The sequence below is a fragment of the Triturus cristatus genome, chromosome 8, assembly GCF_964204655.1.
Source record: "Triturus cristatus chromosome 8, aTriCri1.1, whole genome shotgun sequence".
NCBI classification, from domain to species: domain Eukaryota; kingdom Metazoa; phylum Chordata; class Amphibia; order Caudata; family Salamandridae; genus Triturus; species Triturus cristatus.
Window position 1 is genome coordinate 217,043,499 of NC_140591.1, and position 21,699 is coordinate 217,065,197.

At 43.4% G+C, this 21,699-nt stretch overlaps 1 protein-coding gene across 4 annotated transcripts in view; it reads right to left on the reverse strand.

Moving 5' to 3' along the window:
* SLC36A4 (solute carrier family 36 member 4) overlaps positions 1 to 21,699 on the reverse strand; it is a 1,249,299-nt gene that overhangs the window by 606,769 nt on the left and 620,831 nt on the right. For all 4 annotated transcript variants that reach the window (XM_085621384.1, XM_085621386.1, XM_085621383.1 and 1 more), the window contains one exon: positions 19,474 to 19,643. In XM_085621384.1, coding sequence (XP_085477510.1) covers positions 19,474 to 19,643 — 170 coding nt within the window. The remainder of the gene's footprint in view (positions 1 to 19,473; positions 19,644 to 21,699) is intronic.

Here is a 21,699-nt window from a genome sequence, read left to right on the forward strand (position 1 = left end):
TTGCATATTTTCCATGGATATTTGCCTCAGTTCTGCTACTAGGTCTTCATCGCCCTCTCCTCCTGAAAAGCCCTCGCCTAGCCATCCCTTCACCAAACTTTCGGCAGAGGAGCAATTGATATTTTATCCTGGGCTTCTGTAATGCCGCCCTCCGGTTGACCAGCACCCAATAAGGATAAAGAAACCTCCGCGGACCCCCCAGCTTCTATATTAATTGCTCCATCATTAAAGTTCGTACCTATAGGGGTTTGGTGTGGATCTTTAGAAGCTCCTCCCTTTTGCTGAGCTTCCAGAGTAGTAGCTGGCGTTGAAACTACAGCACCCTTAATCCTGTTCTTCGATGATTCAGCGTTTAGCGCTGCTCTTCGAGCATTAGCCTCAGCCCCCGGCGCCCCAGCATCAGGGGTGGGTAACAAGGCAGAGGCGGAAGGCCGTGGCTGCAATTGCAACTGTGGCGTGCCTGCCTGCACAACATTTTGCACAGCGTTTTGCGGAGAGTCCTTATCCCCCCGAGCCTTGAGAAAAAGAGACGGTATTGTAATGCAACATTTCTATATCACTTACTACCCTTGTGCGGGTGCTGAAGAGCTTGCCGAAGATTAGCATGCTACGCCATATATGGTGTTTGGTTGGAAGTATGTTGATCCTCGGTGGGAAGTGTTTACATGTACATAATTACCAGCAAGGTATGATTATCATGTTATGAGACGAAGAGCTTAGCAGTGTAATGGATGAAGAAGTGTGGGAGAGAGAGAGGTGTGCAGTTTATGGTTTTCAGTAAGCTGATATCTTTAACAGCTCTGCAGGTCCATGTATGGTATTTGTTATAAGCTTAGTCCACTAACTGGTTACTGCACAGGGGTGTCCATTCTGAGAAATTTAGTTTGAGGCTTATTGTCTTGAGCAGGCATAGGTCAAAGTAAGACATGGTGGAGGGATCTGCTGGAATGGACTTTTTCATTTCATCCTATATTGTCGTGTAGTTCCTACCAATCCGTAGGACCTGCGCATTATTTGGACAACATAAACTAAGGGCCTGGTGTCAAGACTGATTCCGGAAACTCCCGCAGGACATGTTGCCCTATAGACTCGCTCACAGCTAGCTCACAGGGCCACCGTAAGCCCCCCTAACCTACCAGGAAGTAAATAGTTTTCTGGCAACAAATGAACATGACAACCCTGACCCCTCAGGGATCGTGGAAACAGTACAGAACCTTTCGCTCAGTCACTCGTGCTTACTTATTCTCATAGAAAAATACAGAAAATACACAGTGGGACGTTTTCAATCATATTCATTGAACCAACATTATTCTTGCATAAAATAAGTGTGCTGCAATGATTAGTAGACAGAAGCAGATAAACGTTATTACAAGCACCAAAAGCGTAAATAGTAGATATAGTTCTACCATGGTTCTAAACAATGTATATATGGAGGCATATAAACAAGGAAGTGATCTAGCCTATTCCTACTATGCAAAACAACTCAAAGTGTATCTAGACTGTGTGTAGGTGTAGAGCCAAGAATCCCCCCCGAGGGATGATCTAACCCCATTACTAGATGGGATAGAGTGAAGGACCCCATCTTGGACTGGACTCCCCTCACGAGATGTCAGACCGCTGCGTGGTGATTTCTCAGCATTCAAGGACCATCGGTGTCTGGGAAAGTGCTTCCTCTGCTAATCTATTGGGATGCTCATCTTTTATAATAGAAAGTAGCATTGCGATATGTGCATAGATTAGTGATGTTATGGATATGTAGATAGCCCTTGCGCACTGTGGATGAAGATAGTGATGACATTTGTATGTAGGAGGAAAGAAGACCTTGTACATGATGTTCAAGGTGTTGTGATAATGTTGTGCGAAGCTAGATGTAAAAACAAGTTTCTTTACAGAGAAACTAATCAAACGTTGTCGTGCATGCAAATATGTGCAAAAGGTCACAGCTGGAAATGTTATTTGTGAGGACAATGTAAGAAATAAGCTGCTTCGCTACATGGGCCTAACACGGGAATATAACAATATCTGATCATCATTGTCAAGAAGCGGTCACAGTACGTAGCTTGTTGGGACCTGCAAAGGAGGACTAAATTGATGTCCTCTCTTAGCCAGTGACATGTCGCAGATCAGTTAGTCCATTCCTGTTCAGTTGGTGATGGCTGGTTTATTGCTGTAGAGTGGTATATTACTGGGTGATGGCCATGAATCTAAACAGTTTTGTCTTATGAGTGTGTGAGAGTATCAAACATTAAAAGGGAATAACTGTGCACTGCATGAACTACAATCTATTGCCAGACTGCTGAGGATTATGGTATTAGCATTAGAGTGAGTCAAGGGTAATGTATTATATTGTATTGTGATTGAATTTCTATAGTGCTCATTGCCCTCATGAGGCATTGAAGCACTTTACACCAGGCAGCATGCGGCTCTGGAACCCAAGGTTGGTGTATTTTCAGTAGAGCCTGCTGCAGTGAAAACACATTCAGCTTTCTTATTATATCACATATATGAGACATAAAGTGGAATCGACAAAAGTGTAATCTTGAGGGTGCTTTTTCGATGTAAAGCAGAACTTCATGCATTGTATCGCAAGCAACCAAAGGAGGGAGAATGAAACACTAAACAGTCAACAGAATGTGGTCTGAAACATCGCTGGACGAATTTTAATGGCGCTTTACAATGAAAGTGGCTGATCTGAATAAGCCATTGGTTGAAAGGAGCTGACTAAAAGCCACTCTATGAAGGCAACAGATCTTGCAGACAATGGGCACACGTAGTGGAAGGTCCTGTCTTCGCACCAAAAGGTCCACTTATGAAATTAACTGCTTGAAATACTGAGTTGGAATACATAACTGTGATCGACATGTAAAATCATTCAGACTAATCCTCTACCTTCCGGCTTCCGCCTCGATGAGAACAAGCCTACAAAAGACTGGGTTTTCATCTCAATATTCCAAGACTTTCCTCTGGTGATTAAACAAACCTTTGATACTCTGCCAAGCCAGCTATCTTACAGAAAGATTAAGCGATTTCCCAGTTACCAGAAGTTGTATCATATTCTATACTTGTGGGAGGACCACCAGCGGAAATATAACCAGATCTTACTTGGTGGAGGTGGGTTTCAAGAAGCGGTTATTCTGTCACTGCTAGATGCATCTCATCTATCAGGAATCAATAGATTTCACATTACATGAGTTTTATATATTGATCTATTTATCACAATTTGTCAGTGGTCTACACATGTATCCCCTAAATAAAACTCAGGGCTTAGTTAGTTTCCCCAAACTCTGTAGCCCTCCATTGTCTCCTTGTGTTAGTTTTCTAAGTGCTACTGTCATTCCCTTTACCACAGCATCTCTCATTGCAGGTAGACCTTCTCCCTCACCAGGTGTGCATGCACTCTCCACTCACTGAATAGTTTCTTCAGATATTAGTTTTTCCAGTCCAGAGCCTCAGAAACACACTTTAACGTATGACTCTTATTGATACAGTCTAGAACTTAGTAGTTTCAGTGACTTTTAGACATACATTGAAAATCCATTGAAAATACTTAAATAATGAACACTACACTCCCTGTGGTCTGCGATTCTCAATTAGTCCTTAATGTAACATAGGAACGCAGCTACATATTCAATTTTCCAATGTCCAATTTAAAATCCCCTCGTATTTACCTGAAGCTTCTTTAGCTCTACCCTAGATAGTCCAGTCTTGTAATTTCAGAAAGGTATTTGTACTGGAGTCCGCCATTCTCCACAGTTTATTGATAAGGGACATAGGAGCAAACAATAGATTTGTTTCTGCTTCTTCTGAAAAAATGCTATTTTAAATAACATGCTTTCCTGGCTATATTCTGTCGAGCTGCATTCCAATTGTATACACCTTTCGTTCTGAGGCTGCTCTAACTTCTTACCTATTTGATGACTCTGCTCTCCCACTGCCCGTTCAAAGCACTGTACAGAAACTGGAAGCAGGAATCCCATAGGAATTGGCAAGAGGAATACGTATAAGTGATTAAAATCTGTAGCACCTATCCAAATTCAGAAGGGGTAGTGTGCTGTCCTAAGCAACTCATGCCTGCCTGCTAGAGATCAAAGAAGAGGTGACTACTCCTACTTCTGAAATGTTTCAAGCATTTGGTCCATGACTGGTAAAGCCAAGGCTAAAAAAGGCAGAGTCCTTCCAGTAAAGCCTGGTTGCCTTATTAAACTTCCCTCTCGGGGTTGGATAATGCAATCAGTCCTGACTTAGCAGAAGATGCGGCATGTATGGTCGAATTCAAACTGACCAATTCATTCTGGTGATGATTCTGGACCTAAAAGCTGAATTGCGATAACGTATCAAGGGAGAATTTCTGCCAGAACGTCTGCTACGGAACAAGTTACTTACCTTTGAGAACTCTTTTTCTAGTGGATACTGAAACGAACCACATATTCTTTAACATTAGAAAATTCTTCTAGTGGCAGATTGAATCTGGAAACTCTTCATAGCAGAGCTCCCACCCGCTGCTACATGGTGAGTGTGGCTTCACGTTGGCTTCCCTCTGTCCCAGAAGTGACGGAGCCAGATGCATTGAGCGAAACACTGCAGGGCAACATCAGTTTTATGGTCAATTGTTTCAATGTCATTGGACACAGAGGACAAAACAATTAGAAGGGCCAGTGTTCAGATCTTTAATTTAGGACTTTTTTAGATGGTAAAATGTTACCACTTCACAGAATGGGGATGTGGGAGGGCGGTGTGGAACTGTGCTTAGAGTATCCACCAGAAAAAGAGTTAATGAAGGTAAATAACTTGTTCTTCTGAGAGATACTTAGGCTAAGAGCAAAACGTTCTGGAAGACCAAATGGGAGAAATGCCCTTCCCATCAGACCTGGCTGTCAAGGGAGTAGCTCTTCTTGAACGTTGTCATGGTCAGACAGATGTACAGGACAGGCACTCCACGTGGCAATTCTGTACTGGCAGCCTTGGCCATGGTGGAATGGCTCCTCGGACATTCCAGAAGATGTTTTTTGGCCAATGCATAACAGAGCTTAATGCAAAGGACTATTCCCCTTGACAGAATTCTTTTCTTCATCTCCTTACCATTGTTTGCCAAAGGCAACCCCAACAAACAGCTGATCGTTTACCTGATGGTCTTTGGTGCAATCAATGTAAACGTTTAAAGTTCTTTGGAGGTTGAGCCGGTGAAGTCTCTCTTCCTCTTTTCAGGGGTGGTCCACAGTGCCAATTTATCCAGAAAAAAAGTGCTGTAGGGAGATGCACCATGGGAGCCAGGTACTCACTCAGGTGACAAGCTAGAGCCATTGTACCAATGGTGACAGTCTTTAGGGTCAGAACACGCAAAAAACAGCCAACTATCGGCTTGAAGCGAGTACATATAAGAAATGTCAGGACCAAATTAAGTACCACTGTAGCATCACAAACAGGGCAGAACATTTGTGTTAAACGCATCACAACAAGTGATTTAAACAATTATGGTTGGTCCAGTACACATAGAAAGGCCAAAGGGACAAACAATAACCTTTAATAATGCCCACTGCAAGGCCTAACTGGGACTATGACAAAACAAATAAAATATCTGTGAGCTGGACTTGCAAAGGATCTGTTATGCAGACTCCACACAAGGCCACACATTTGTCTTGGTGTCTGCTGCAAGTAGACTTTGTGGGAGGGTACCTGGCAGCCAGTATGACATTCAGAACTTCAGCTGGCAAATTAAACAAGACCAACGTCTGCCACTCAATCTCCACGCATGGAGGTGTGATTCTGTCGATTCAGATGTAGAATCCTGCCCTGCTTCTGCGACAGAAGATCCTCCAAAAGAAGTAGACTAATTGAAGAGCTGGTGTAGATGCTCCTAAATTATGGGTGCCACACTCTCTTGGTACAATGTGGGGCCACTGGGATGATTTGGGAGGTGTTGTTCCTGATTTTCTTCTAAACTCTGGGCTGAAGAAAGAGTTAGTGGGAACTTGAACAGCGCAGATGTTTGAACACTGCACTTTCTCGATGGAGGTGAAAAAATCTAACCAGGGATCTACCCATGGTTGGAAAACACCTTGGGGTGCAGCTGCCATTTGTGATTCGCCAGGTACTGCTGCCTGACCGCCACATAAGCTTGTCTGCCCTGGTATTCAAGATATAGTCAGGTTGTTCTCAACCAGGGAGATGCCTTGATGTTCCAACTACCACCAAAGGTACAAAGCCTCTTGGCATAGAACCCAAGACCTCACTCCGTCCTGGATGTTGCAGCACCACATGGCGGTGGTGATGTCAGTGAGAACCTGCCGCCCCTTGATGGATGGTTGAAAGGCCTTCAATGTCAGAAGAATGGCCTGCCACTCCTGTATATTTATATGGAGCTGATTTCAGACAGCCAGAGACCAGTGTCCTTGGATTTCAACCTCTCCCAGATAACCTTGCCAACCCAGCAGTGATGCATCCATCAACACCATCAGCTCTGGATAGGGAAGGGAAAAGGGTCTGCAGCTGGTGCAGTCTCCTCTGAAACCTGGATGATATCTGACAGGTTTCCCAAGTGATGTGCCTAGGGAGATTTCCAATCCCACTGCAGAGACCACATATGTCACTACGCAAAGTAGACAGGCAGGATGCATGAGGCACACAGGCCAAGACGCCTCAGAGCTGCTTTTACCAAGATCCAGAACTGAAGTTGAAACATTGGGATCATAACCTGAATGTCCTGGATTTGTTGAGACAGAGGAAATGTCCTGAATGAAACCGTGTTCAAGCTAGCTCCTGTAAAAGGAAGTCTCTGTGACGGAGTCAGAATGACTTCAGCTCTCTTATGAGACCAACATGAAGTCAGGTGGTTCCGAGTCAGCTGGAGGTGGTCTACGACGGACTGTGGCGATCCCACTTTTAAAAGGAAAAGTAGGGGAAAGCTGGTATCCCCAGTCTCTGAAGATGGGCAGCGACCACAGCCATTACTTACATGAACACCCAAGGAGGCTGGTGAGGCTGAAGGGGAGCACAGCAAACTGAAAATGCTCTTGGCAAACCTTGAATTGTGGGTAACACCGGCAGCGCTGTAGGACGGATCCATGAAAGTATGAATGTTGCAGGTCCAAGGATCCCATCAAGTCGTCCGGATCCAGGGCAGACAGAACCTTGGCCAGTGTGAGCAATTTGAATTTACTCTTCTGTAGGAACACATTCAGAGAATGAAAATCTGAAATAGGACAAAGGTTTCCATCCTTTTTCAGCATGAGAAAAGGGCAGAAGTAACAACCAATCCCTATTTCTGAATCTGGAGCCCTCTCAATGGCCCTGCTGAATAGTAGAGCTCAAATCTCTTGCAGTAAGATGGGTAGGAGCTCCTTTGAGAGCTGCTCTGACATAAGAGGAAGCTGCAGCGCGTCGGAATGGGAGGACATAGTTCTGCTGAATGATCTGGAGTGCTCACCTCTCACGTTTATGATGGATTGCCACCCTGGTAGAAAGTGTTGGATCCTACCTTGTTGTTGTGCATAACTAAGATTGAACTGAAGTGGCTTGTATGCTGATGCCGCAGGTGAGGGAAAATGGAAAAATCGATGCCCCTAGTGACCTGTGCATTGTCTGCCTGATCCCTAGCCACACAAGGGTAGGGTGACTACAGTGGGGCGGGAGCAGTGGCATTGCCTGTATGCCAACACTGTACAGGAGCCTTAGAAGGGCCGAAACTGATGGGGAAAGTGTCAGGAAGGGGCTGAGAGGTCCAAAGGATGTACTACGGCCAGCCTTTCTGTAAAATTAAGGTGCAGCCAGCTTTTTCGGTGAATAGGCAGGATCCAGTGAAAGGTATATCCATAAGGGATGCCTGCACATCTAAAATAAGCAGAGGTTTGCATGCATGCATCGAGATGGAGCACGGTGATGCTGACTGCTCGTCCCAAGCAATCAGTAGTATCCAGGCAAGCAATATGACTTTTTGGCTGCTGAGAATCCTTGGACCCAAAAGGCATGTCAGAAAGAGCCGGGAGAGTGTCAAAAATACACAGCATGACCTCCTGTAAGGCCGGACCTTTTGCAGCTTCTGTGATGGCCCGGGGAACTCAGGGCACATGGGGATCAATTGCTGAATCAACTCCTCAATCTGGGATCAGGAGTGAGATCGTATGGCATCTTCATGTCCTAGTGACTTCCTTTTAGATAGAGAGTTGCAGGATGGCGTTGAGTCCCTCTTCACCTTCTTATGTTTCTATTTCTGTTTCAACTTTGACTTACCAGATTACTTCAACTGCATCCAAACTCTAGAGATACACTTCCTGCCAGTCTGTTACTGGCATCTGTTTTTAACAGTAACTGCATGATTTGAACCCTGTAGTTTTAGGTGGGGACATCATTTTGGGAAAATTTGGATTTGGACAATCGTCAATACTGATGAAAGAATAAGTGGACCTCAAGATCAGCTTTCAAAGCATGCAAAGGAAGGAACTGACATTGGGGTGCAATGGTGGCACTTAAGTGAGGCTCCGCTTTGTAACTTTTGTGGTAGAACGAAGCCAACACTGAGCCACACTGCACCTCATAGGAGCACTAAAATGAAGAGTTTCTTGAACCAGTGTGATGCCTGAGGAATATCCTTAAATTTGAGGAACCTGCAGTTTGCAGTTTCCGTTCGAATTGTTGGTCTTTTGGAAGATCCTCCACTAAAAGACCAGGGAAAATGCAAAGCCTCCTCAAAAAAGACTCTATCTCGGCAGGCTCTACGGGTCAATTTTTTATCATTTGATCACTTTGGTAGAGTAACATAGACTTCTCAAACATCACATTCAACTTTGTGGCACCTTCATTATTTACAGCCGTCAGGTATGCTACAATTGCCTTTTTGCCTACAAATAATTACAAAGTCCAAAGAAAACCTTTCAGTAGGACAAACCAATAAATCACTTCTGAATGCTTTTAATTGTAGGCAGGCCAGAAATCATAGTGTGGTCTTGGTAAATTGCATATTGGCTACTTTGTCATTTTCTCACATTGTTTGCCATTCCTGTGAACACCACTGAATACCAATCCAATCAACTTTATTTCAGCCACTAGGGCCATCAAAGTACAATTCACAGTAAAACAAATATAATACATTTATAGTAAAAAAAAAATAGATTTCTCAAATTTATCTATTAAACAAGTCATCTAGTGGACATACACAAATTAAAAATCTCACAGTAAAGTAAAAGAGCTTCATGATGCAGGTTATAAAAAGATAAAAGATAAAAGCAGCCAACTAGGGGAGAGCTGCACTCAAAGATTAAAACACAGCTACAGTGGGGCTACAGCACTACACCCAAAGCATGCATATAATTAATTAATGAATCTATCTAAATTCAATGCATTTCTACAGCCTCGTGGTTCTGCTTTAGGATAGCTCGTCGGATGTGCCACATGCTATTTAAAAATATGGATACAGCAAAGACTATTGGTGGATGGGTGTCATACTTTAAAACTCTGTAGGCCTCTGTGCAGCGCACAAAGCCCAGGGACTTATAGAGTTGTACTAACCAATGCTTGCACGGCAACCAATAGGCTGGGCAGAGGAACAGGACGTGCATTTCAGACTCCACCTTGTAATTACATGCAGGGCAATCCCCCTTTTGTTCTTTGACCCACTTACTGGTAATGGCTAGTAATGGGAGGGTCCCTAGTCTAAATTGCACGTAAGGTTTCCTGGCCAGTGGGGCTCGAATGAAGTCCAGAAACTGTTCCTTGCTGTATGTATTTTTAACTTACAAAAATTCCACTGTTAAGCGACCACATGAGGCACTTTCTTCTAGGGACAATAAATTATTTTGTCTGAAACATTTGACTAATTCTGTCCTAGATATCATGGCACATGAGGCTTCGGGAGTTCTCAAGAGGCCCAGTTTACCTAGCTTAGTGGCTAGGTCCCTTATGTGACGGAGCCACGGGATTTTTTTGATAGTGCATGAGGTCAGGAGCTCCTTTAGCTCAGCCCTATAAACGGACAACTCTGGGGTCACCCATAGCCTCCTCCAAAATGTTAGTGGTCTCAGAGCAATCTCTTGGTCAAGGGGCCTGATGCCCATGTCCATGCGGAGGGGAATGAGAGGAGTACTACGGGGTAGGCCCACGAGCTGCCGCACAAAGTTGTTCTCGACCTTCGTTAGGTTGGAGGTGGAGCAGTGCCCCCACAACTCCACCCCGTATAATGTGGTGCCCCTTGCTTGAGCTTTATACATTTCCACCACAGGGGCTGCTGGTTTAAAAACGGAACTTCTGTACATCTTCATTATACCACCCACTGTCAGGCTTAGCCGGAGTCTTGCTTTGGCCAGCTGGGGCCCCCATTCAAAATGCTCTGACAGGGTAACTCCCAAATAATCAAATATCTTTACTCTTTCTAGCGGAGTACCATTTAGAGAAGGGTTTGGCCTAGTCATGCTAGGGAAGTTGAAGACCATATATTTAGTTTTAGTTAGATTGATCTCGAGCCCTCGTAGTTTACAAAAATTAGTAAAGCCATCAAGTGTGCGTTGGATGCTCATCAATGTTTTTGAGAGTAACAAGGTGTCATCGGCAAACATCAGCGCAGGCACCCTCCCTGATGCTAGCTTGGGAGCGTCGTTGTCCTTGATGTTTATGAGATAATCGACCAGACCGTTAATAAAATGACAAAATAAAGTAGGGACTAGAACGCATCCCTGTCGAACCCCCTTTTGGACAGGGAAGCGAGAAGTAAGTTCCCCATATTTTCCACAACGTACTTGGGCAAAGTTTCCCAGGTGGAGCCCCTCTATGACCTTGAGAAGATAGAGAGGAATCCCAAGATCACTCAGCACCTTCCAGAGCTTCTCCCGCGGGACCAGATCGAAGGCCGAATTCAGATCAACAAATATAAGGTATAGGCTGCCACCCTCTATAGTCACCGTTTTTCAGAAAAGTAGTAATCTGAATATCTGGTCTACGGTTGACATGCTTGATCTGAAGCCGGCCTGGTAGGGACTTAATATTTGTTCTTCCTCCATCCAGCCCTGGAGACGGTCCAAAAGCACCCGGCCGAGAAGTTTTTGGGTAAAATCAATTAAACTAATTGGCCTGTAGTTAGAGGGTGAAAGTGGACAGCCTTTTTTAAGTATGGGCACTTTCTCCGCCCCACGCCAGGTATCAGGGGGATCCAAACCCTTCAGAACAGCATTAAAGAGGGCACACACATATGGTACCTATATTTTTGGTTCTTCCCGGAAGAGGTCCTCCAGTAGTTTGTCTAGACCTGGCGCTTTGTTGCGGTGTAACTTTTTAATGGCATTTCCCACTTCGGTCATGGTGATCTCCGAAAACCCCGCCAAGTGGACCTCCGCTATCATACTAGGTGGAGTAGAGATGACAGAGCCACCATCCCTGATGGTGTATAAGGACCCAAAGTGGATTTCTCAGACTTCAGGCGCTATGTTGGGCTCAATGGCCAATCTCCCTTCCCTGTCACCCCCGAGCTCACTATGGCCCAGAAGGTTTCCAGATTTTTATCGTTAAGGGCAATCCTGAGGGATTCCCACCGCTCTAATTCCCATTTTTTTTCCTAGTAGGTGATCCATTTGTACCTGGCCCTAGCAAGTTTGGTTAGTGTCCTGTCCTTAGCCTTCACCGCATCCAGGAGGTCCTTCTTAGCTTTGCGGCAATTGTCGTTAAACCAGGAACATTTATTTCGACTGGTTTTCCACCTGCGGACAGGAGGGAAAAACACATCAGCCAATTTTGTGTTTAGCTCGGTGTGTATTTTCCCTACCACTTCAAGGTCCAGGGTAGGCCCATCCGCCTGCGTTTCCTCCCACATTTTAGCTATCATTGGGATTGCTAGCTGGTACACTTTAGCGAGCTTAGAGGGAGACTGTTGTATATTACCCCATCTAACCTTTCTTCTGTTATTTGTTAGAATATGTGGGCCTGTCCCATTTGTGGTGCTAGGAGGGGAATTAGAAATGCCGAGGTCCCATGGTTTTAAGATAAAGTTCAGGGCTTTGTGGTTACTATCTTGCCTCTGCGTGATGTAAAAATCGAGGTCCTTGTCCCACAATCTCGTTTCCACCATGATGCAATCAATTAGAGAGGATTGACCTACTCTGTTAAATGTGTGCTGGCTTGGCTGATCAAATTTAGTCCGTCCAGTGCATGCCCTGAGTGATAGAGTTAGGGTAAGTGAATTGAGCTGCATTACCAGTGGTAACCATACTTTGGTAGGGGTTGTCAGGGGATCGGGAATAGACCAGTAAAGATCTTCTTTGGTGAAGGCGGAGTGGTTAGGGTCATTAAGGGATTCAAAATGGCAATTAAAGTCACCCGCCACAATCAACCATATATCTGGGTCCAAGGTAGGAATAAAGTGACCCAGGTGGTCAATTGTGCCAGATTCTTGACTATTGTTGACAGGGCGGGAGTACACGTTGATTAGGGCGATTTTCGTCTTTGAGGGAAAGGAGAGCAGGACACATTGGATGTCGTTTGTAGGTGTTATCATCTGCTCTACTCTACAACCAAGGTGAGTACCTACCCAAATGGAGAGGCCAACTGAGGGTCTACCCCTCCTCCCCAAGAATGCCAGAATGTACAATGAGGCAAAACCCATCCAGTGGGAGTTTTCCCTCGCCCATGTCTCCTGGAAAAGGCATATATCATGTTCATCAACAAATTGACCCCAGTCAGGGCAGGGCAATTTGTTTTTGATACCTGCCAGGTTCCACGAAAGTAACCTCATCCCACTTACCTGCCCTCTTCCCTCCCTTACGACCTTGGGGGCACCAGCACGGTGAGGTAGAGGGTCACCAGTGCCAACCCCAGACTGCATAACTGATGCTCCCTCAGTTGACCTTCTCTTCTTATGATGCCCGGCAGGACAGGGGAAGTCACGTTGTGAGTCCCACTTGATCTTATCCTGCCACCTGCCGGATCATTTCGATGAGCTATTACCCCTGTTTGTAGATTTTGAGCCACCACCCTCTTTGCCCATCGTATCATGGCCTGCCGGATCTATATCCACACCCTTGAGAGGTCCCTTCGTCAGTCAGTCTACCTCCTCGAGGCAGCCATATCTGTTGTTCACCGGGATATTAAATTGGGGGAACCTAGTATGGGCATCCCTGTTTCTCTCGTGAAAAGCCCCTGGACCTTTTGATGGAAGTAAAGATTGTACACAGCTTCTAGGGTACACTTGAGGTTGTGGGTAAAAAAAAGTCCAGAGGACAGAGGCTCATGACGGTTGGTGGATTGTAGCAGTTGGGGGTGGTTTTAAGTAGATTGGTAACAGTTTGCAGGTTATTAAAATTAATGACTACACAGTCACCCAGTTCACTCTTTCTACGGTTGCCTACCCACCCGACCCTTCTAACCATTAGTATCTCCCCTGCTCTGGCATAGTCAAAATGCTTGTGTCTAGCCAGCAAGAAGAGACATTTGTTTCTCAGCTGAAATTGGGTTTCCTTAGAGTTCAATTCAGTTTGCGGGACACCTGTCAAAACAGCACGTACGGGGAGCAGGGAGGGGAAGATTTATATTGGGCAGGTCTGTACTTGGATAGGCCTGTCTCCCCACCTGTTGCCCTCTGGCTGGTCTGTTAATAACTTGATCTTGAGTGCTGGGTTGTCACACTGCCTATGGGGGGATGACCTATCTTTTGCTCTGAGCTCATGGCTTGGACCCCTGCCTCTCTGGTGCATAAGGTCACTCTGCTCCCCCCAATTCTTGTCTGGTAGGGGGACCATCGTGGTCATGTATCTCCACCCCGGGCCGAGATATTGGGCCCACGCTGTCTGCCTGACAGCCCATGTCAATCCCTCTCCCCATCTTACTAGTGGAATGGTTTTGAGAGTCAGTTGATCTAGCTTCTCTTGTTGCCAGTGCTTTCTCCAAACTGTCTATACGCTGGATAAGGGGGGTAACTTCTTCTCTGATAATAACCCTCAAGTTGTTTTGCAAATCTGTCATCAGATTCAGAGCCCACGCCGGATAGGTTGGGTCTATGATGTCTGTCGGTGTTCTACCAAGGTTCAGTTCTAGCTCTTCCCCTCCAAGTGGACTGTATTGCCCTCAGAGCATTGTTTTTTGTTCTTTTTTGGACCAACCTCCAGTGATGGCTTGCACTTTCCATTCTTAGGATTGTTCATGGTAGTTTTACTCTTTTGCACTACTTTCTTATAGGGGACAGCCAGTGGTGGAGGTGACAGGGGTTGAACGTCTGGCTGAGTTTGGGAGATGTCTGGTGGCATAGCCACATCGGAAGGGGGAATAAATAAATCTGGTGGAAGTGAAAGCCGCCTTTCTGTTAGCTCATTTTCAGTATCCACCGCCCCTATTGCCCGCTGCAACATTTTATCTATAGCTGTTGGAGATGGCGGCATTAAGGGTACACTGGTAGTTTTGGCTTTAGCTTGGCCTACCCTCCTCCCCATTTTGTAGCCTCCTACTGGTCCAGTACTCCAGGGCTCTCTGCCCTGATTCTAAACAACAAGTGACTATTGTGTGGGACCTGTGTTTAGCTTCACCACTTAGGAGCAAAAACCAAAGAAAGCCAAAGGCCAATGACCAGATGGAACAAAAAAATGCAGACTACCTCAACAACTTCCTCCTACTGCCCTGCCCACTCGTATTGCTTGGTGAATATGGTGTTAGTTCAGTCAGCTGGACCTTGAGGCTCCACAGAACACAGTTTGAGCCAGTGCGTAAATGATAAATCCTCGATAGAAACTGCTAAATGCAGGGGGGCACTAGAGGGCTTACCCGCTAGTGCTGCTGAGTCATGGGTCACCACAGACAGGGGTTCTGGCCCTGCCCTGCCTCTTCCTGTCAATGACGGACACAGGACGGGCCCGTCCTTGGCCCGGGCGCAGCCCACGCACATCCCGCGGGGGGTGAGGCTGCGCTCTGTAGCGCGCTGGTGCCACCTCCCCCTCACCTGTGGCAGCGGTGATGCGGCAGAAAGGCGGGAGGACGTCGAGTTGCACCCTGGGACTTAGAGTCTCACCAGGGTGAGTGGCGGCAAAGGCTGGGAGCCTTGATGACAAGAATCGGCCGGTTGGCAGTAGCAAAAGGTAAATGTTGTAACACCTCGGGCTTAGGCTCCCGCCAGGGTGATTAGAGTAGCAGTGTTCTCCGTTTGTGCCCCGCTAGCACAAACGCGTACCATTTTCCAATGCTTTCCAAGAAGGCTAGAGGTTGATTTCTTTATAGTTTTTCTGTCCTTCGTATGATTTTATTAATTTATGTTACATTTATTTATGATGGCATTCACCACAAAGAGAATGGTCTTCAAATGCACACTTACTGTTGAGTACACGTGTTGGCCAAGCACACTACTTGGTTTACTTATACTGAAAAGGATTATAATTCAAAGAGTGAAACAGCCTTGTGCCAGCATTTGAATAACTTTGGAAACATTTAACTGTAAAAACAGAGACAATTTGTTGGGAGTTAAAAAAATAAATAAAGGAATATAGAAGACAGCTAATGGTGATCATCATGATGAGATCTAAGCAGGAATGTAGCACGGACATGATAGTCTATTCAAAAAATGCTAGGGGTTGCAGGAGTGATGGAACACCATTCTCCATTCCAGTGTTGGCCTGTTGAGAATTACAGATAGTAGACAAGGCTCAAAGAGCCCTTATTATTTCCTACTCATGCCACTGCCTTCAGAAACCCTGAGAAGGGCAGGGAGTGGTGTGCAAGAGATACCAAAATGCACGCCTTTTCTGAGTAGTCACGACAGATTTTTCACATTTGACTGCACCCTATATTTATGCTGGTTTTAGAATTATGTGCACTTTACCTCTGCTAGATAGTAGTAAAGTGTCTGTGTTCCCTCTTTAAACATGGCCATATTGTAATATTCCTAATTGGTATGTTTAACTTACATCTAAGTCCCTAGTATATGGTGCAAAATGTATCCAGGGTCCGTAAGTTAAATGTCACTAGTGGACTGCAGCACTTATTGTGCCATCTGCTATACTGATATTGTAAACATGGCTCTGGGTGAGCTTTAACAGTGTAAACACTGTAATTCAACAAAATAAACCGTTTTGACAGTTTAAAATCTCCCTTTTCAATATTAATAAAAAACCCTTCTGTATGCATTGTGGCCTACAAGTCATAATGCATGACATTTAAACGTAGAACATTTAGAAATGTAATGCTAACATATGCTTACAGTAACTATCACCCAAAAGCTGTTTTTCACTGTAGACAGCCTAGCTGTCCTATGTAGAGATCCAGAGTACAGATTAAAAATCCTATGGGAGTAGCTAGAAAAGTAATTATACAATTATTTTTAATACTTGTTAAAATGTAATTCAATTGTGAAGGTGGATTTTTAATAAATATTTCATAAAGATACCTTTCCCTCTATGTAGTGCCTGGAGGTTAAATTTGCATTTGCTCTCCCACTTCTTCCTGCCAGTAATTAGCACAAGAAAAAAATTGAAAACTGATCCTCGAGCAGAGAAGGCCTGGGTGTAGGGAGGGGTTGTTGTTCCCTGGAAAGGATGATCAGTGGGGTTGGGCCCAGGAATTAAATTAACTTCAAAGACGCCTTCCATGTCACAGGCAAACGTTAGCTGATATACCTGTGTAGGGCCCTTCTTTTGCCTCCACAGGCAGGCAGGCTCCAATTACACTCAGGCACTTTTTGACATTACAGTTCCAAATCTCGCTGGAGTGTCAAATCCTGCTTGACAACTCTGTTGACATTTACATTTAACACCAGTGGTTTAAAATGTTTTAGCTGGAAGAGTAAATGTCTGCTTAGAACGTTTTTAATTGAAATGTACACAGAATTGTACTATTGAGGAATCTAATTTTAAATGTGCAAAGGTTTATGTGTGTTATTGTATGGCTCAGTGCTGAAACAATAAAGAATATTGATTGACTGAAAAAATAAATAAATAATGCATAGCATTTCTTGGATATCATATAGATGTTTGGCTTATAGAATATATATCTGATGGTTAGTGATTAATACACCGTATTAGTATCTGTACTTTAATAGGCTTAATGTGTACAGGATTTTGTATCGCAACTAATGATTGTAAGGCTGTTAAAATTCTAGTTTACTGTCATCACTACTATCCTCCGACCTGCCCTTTATTTGACATATATACTTCACGGTATTAGTATCTGCGATCTGATGTTCGGCTGTAAATAGGATTTGTGTACCTTCATTAATGATTGTAAGGCTGTTAAAAATTTTAGATTACTATTAATACTATTAGGTTCTGATAAATATGAGATTCAGTATATGTACTTTACAGAATTTTATTTTAATTGATAACTTGTGGGTACTGTAACTAGGGTAAAAGGGAACACGCTGCTAGAGGGAATGTGCAATGTCAAGTTGGATGATGAAAGTTTAGACGTAGAGTGGGATAAAACATGCTTATAGAAGTAGGTTTTTATTTTTATACGTTTTTAGCTGAAGGGTAAATGTCGAATTAGAACTTAGTTTCTAACTTAAATCTATGCAGAATGGTTATTATTGATTAATCTAATTTTAATGTGTAAAACGGTATGTGTGTTATTGTATGCAATGCTGAAACAATAAAGAATACTGATTGATTGAACACCAGGGACACACTTGAAAGTGAGGAAAATAGGATACCAAAAAAAATATTGTGTATCCGCTGTCTGGTTGCTGAAAAACGCTGCTTGGTTCTACCAGACGTTTGTCTCTGGTTGTATTGGGGGTACAGTGACTTCCCCAAACTGGCAGCTGGAGTTAAATGTGGGAGGACACTAGGATTACCACAGTACACTCCCCTCACACACCCCCCAAGAACTCTGAGCCCAGGTTTAGAGTGGTTGAAGACCTTTGCCATCTTTAAAATGGCCATAGTGGGTAGTGGTAGCTCAGGGAACATTTGCCCATTAGTTATGGAGTGCCCAAGATTCATTTCAACCAACTAACAATTTCCGGCATGGATGTGGCATAAATTATTACATTGTACCCAGGAAGCCACTTCAGATCAATCCTGGACCTGTGGTAAATCAGAAAAGAAATGAACCTGCAGTCCGATACCGGAGAAGAAGCTAGAGGACTGGACCTGCTCTCCCTCCTGTACTCAGGAAAAAGAAGTGGATTCCAAGAGTCAAAAGGCGGACCTTATTTTAAACCTACAGGTACACAACAAGCTACAAGAAGCCTTTTCTTGCAACAGCTGTACTAACCAGTAGAAACTAGACCTGGACTGGGTGCTGTTGTCTGGCCTCTGCCTGACACCCTTTGAGTTCCTAATTGCCTCGTCTGTGGTCCTGGGAGCATTAGATGTGTGCACTTGTGGTGGAAAGGGACTTAAAGGGCTAATGTTAGGAGGTAAAATCTTTGACCAGGACCAAACTGGTTGCTGCATAAGACGTGCGTTCCATCACAGTCAGCGACAAACTGCACCTAGGTTCCGGTCTACTGCAACTGTTTACTATCATTGGATCTTTATGCTTTAAGGCATCAAAGTTCTTCCTTTTGGAAATCTGTCATTTTTTTATTACATTTTACACTATTTTGCTATTCCGTTTTAATATTTTTATCGTTTTGAATTTCAATTTTATTACTATTTTAACACTGCATAAATACCTTACACATTAGCCCAAGTTAAGCCTGTCTGCTCTATGTCACAGCTACCTGGGGGTTCAGCTCAGGTTACTTTAATGACTTCGTGGGTTTACTCTGACAAGGGTTGTGGCTATTCCTTGAGGTGGCTAGTCACCCACCCTAAATAATAATCAATTTCTTGCAAGTGGCTACACTTGATGTTCATGAATATGAAGCACATCAATGTAACTAGAATATTCCATTATGGAATGTTTCCATGAGATGTCATAATATCATTAATGATTATGGCACTTTTCGCAAACACTAGAATGACTCATGTATTTTATTATTGATGCTGTGCAACAAGTGCCAGGGATTCAGCTTCTAGCTGTAGCACACAACTAATATTCAAGTAAAGATACAACAATCTAAGGTGGTCATGAATATCCTCCATATCATAGAGGTAAACAAACAGCACCGTGAGAGCTATAACAATCAGAGAAGTGAAATGTATTAGAAAAACTGTGAATATGGAAGGGAAGCCACATAGGAGAAGAAGAGATCATGTATCAGAAACATCAGAATCAGATCAACGAAAGGCAGTGACAGGAGGTCGGAGGGAGAGAGGAGTGAAGGCGCTTAAAGAAGAAGAGAGAGATATGGCAGGTGAGAGGCTAAGGGACTAGGGGTAGTGCCAATAAACCATGCAAGCAGAAAAGACATGGATGAAGAGGAGCTCAAGGAGGGTTAGTAGGCAAGGCAAATTAGGCCAGAGGCAGAAATAAAGCAATCATACATGTTGGTTGAGTAGGAATATTTTAGGATTAACCTAAAGCTGGAGAGATTATTCAACACATTTGATGATGATAAAGAAAATTCACAACCAAACATATTACAAAAAACATTCTCATTCATATAGATCCTTCTGAAACAATGTATCTACTTACCATACATCCGGTGGTAAATTTAGAGTAATGCTGCCTTTGATGTCATCTCCAAAGCGTAAGTAGCCTAGAGTAGCAAGTGATATATACAATGTTGTAACTATTCCCATGCCAATGTTCAATGCTTGAGGGAATTTCTTGCTTTCTTTCATTCTGTTTTCAAGAGGAAGCACCTAAATAAACACAAATGTAGTGAAAGAGATTTTAGACATACATTCTCAGGAAAACTATTTTAAAGACTCTTTAAAGATCAATTACGTCGTTAGGAAAATTGTAGTAACCTAAGATTGAGAGAAACTATTAGGTGTAAAACAAATTAAACATTCCCTTTTTTCACCAATTCAAGCAAAACTGGGCATTGACACTGGAAAATGAGGCTATTTATAAAGATGAATAACAGATGAGTAAATCTATACTCTTTACACTTTCATAACTACTACTTTTTGCTAATTACCATTTATAGGTGTAAAGTTACTGAAAAGTATAGACTTGCATGTCCCCATCCCCTAAACTCAGGAGGTGGAGCCCACTTTATGAGTGTTTAGTTACTACTTGTACCATTACACATGTAGGGGGGGGGGTTTCTGCCACCAGGGCGGAGATCTCGCAATAGTAAAGTATAGTGTAAAGTAAAAAAAAAAAACTGACATAAAAAAGCTAAAATATTTTAAATTAAATATTAAGGTTAATTAATTTAACATGATTATTTAAAAGGTAGAACAAAATAAAAAGATGTTAAAACATTAACTTAATTTTGATATCTAAAACTATTTTGAATAAAAATATTTTGCTTAAGATTTACATTTAAAGAAACACCTAGGGGCCGATTCTGATCCTGGACTTTTATTTTACATACAAATCGGATCCGTATTTTTTTCCAAACAAATCGTACAAGTCTCTTCCAACCCGTGTAGTATGATTCGTACGGGAAAAATACATACAGATCGGCCCGATCCTTACAAATCGGATCGGGAAAAGTTGTACGACACGTACTTGTAAAAAAGACCATACAATTTGTAAAAAGGCTGTACAACCCTTCAAGTACGATTCGTACCGGGTTGTCAGCATGCGATTTGTATGGAAAATGGCCTATATACGGGGAACGACTCGTACCGGGCTACGAAGCGAACCCCTATACGCCTCGTACCCTGGTATGACTCGTTCTGGGGGTATGACTCGTACCGAGGTACGGGTTGTATAGGGGTATGAGGCGTACAGGGGTCCCCACACATGCGAGGCGTGTGTATGGAGCGTACCCCAACATCACGCATGTACGCACCATACATACGCAATTTTGGGGTACGGTGCGTACACAAGCGATTTTGGGGTACGGTGCTTGTACGGTGCGTACACGAACAGTACCCATTCAGCACGTATATACGCACCGTACCCCACTTTCCGTGTCATCGGTACGCACCGTACATACGCACCGTACCCCTGTATTCATGGGGTGTACGACGCGTACATGGGGGGTCCGTCTCGTACTGTTTTCGGGGCGTATAATGTTTTCCCAGCACTTTTTGGCTCCTGTAAAAAAAGAGCCGTACGGAGTGCCGTTTGTACAAATCGTACTTGACGGGTTGTAAACTGCTGCCGGGAATAGATGTAAACATCGTGTGCAGGGCAATCCGAATCGGAATCACTTGTATTTACGAGTTGTATGGTATTTTTTACAATTTTTATGGAGAGCGTCTATTTGTACGGATCGTACTTCCTAGGTTGTATGGGAATCCTTACAAGTACGAGTTGTATGGGGAATACGCTCCATACCACGATTTGTACAGCGTTTTTCCAGGATCGGAATCGGCCCCCTTATGTTTAGAGTTTATATTTATTTACTCTTTAGTAAAAAATACTAAAAGGAAGCTACAGCACAAGCTTTTTTTTTTTATTAAAGTTGAATTACATTTTAAAATTAAAAAGGGTTAACATATTTTATTTTTAAAAAAACGAATCATATTTATTTATATTTCTTTTTTAACATTACATGAAATGTATGTTTTATTTTAAAAAGTTAAAAGTTAATTTAACAATAGTTCCTAGGGATTTTTTTATTTTAAATCCCTGCATAAATTATTATCTATGGGGAGGTTTTGTAGTACCAGTGGCTGGTCATGTGCGATGCCAGACAACTTTTACCACTGTTTTTGGTCATTTTTTTGGGCAGTTGTAACTATAGAATTGCAATGTCCGAATAGTATTGGGTTTACTCTTTTGTGGATGGGAGCA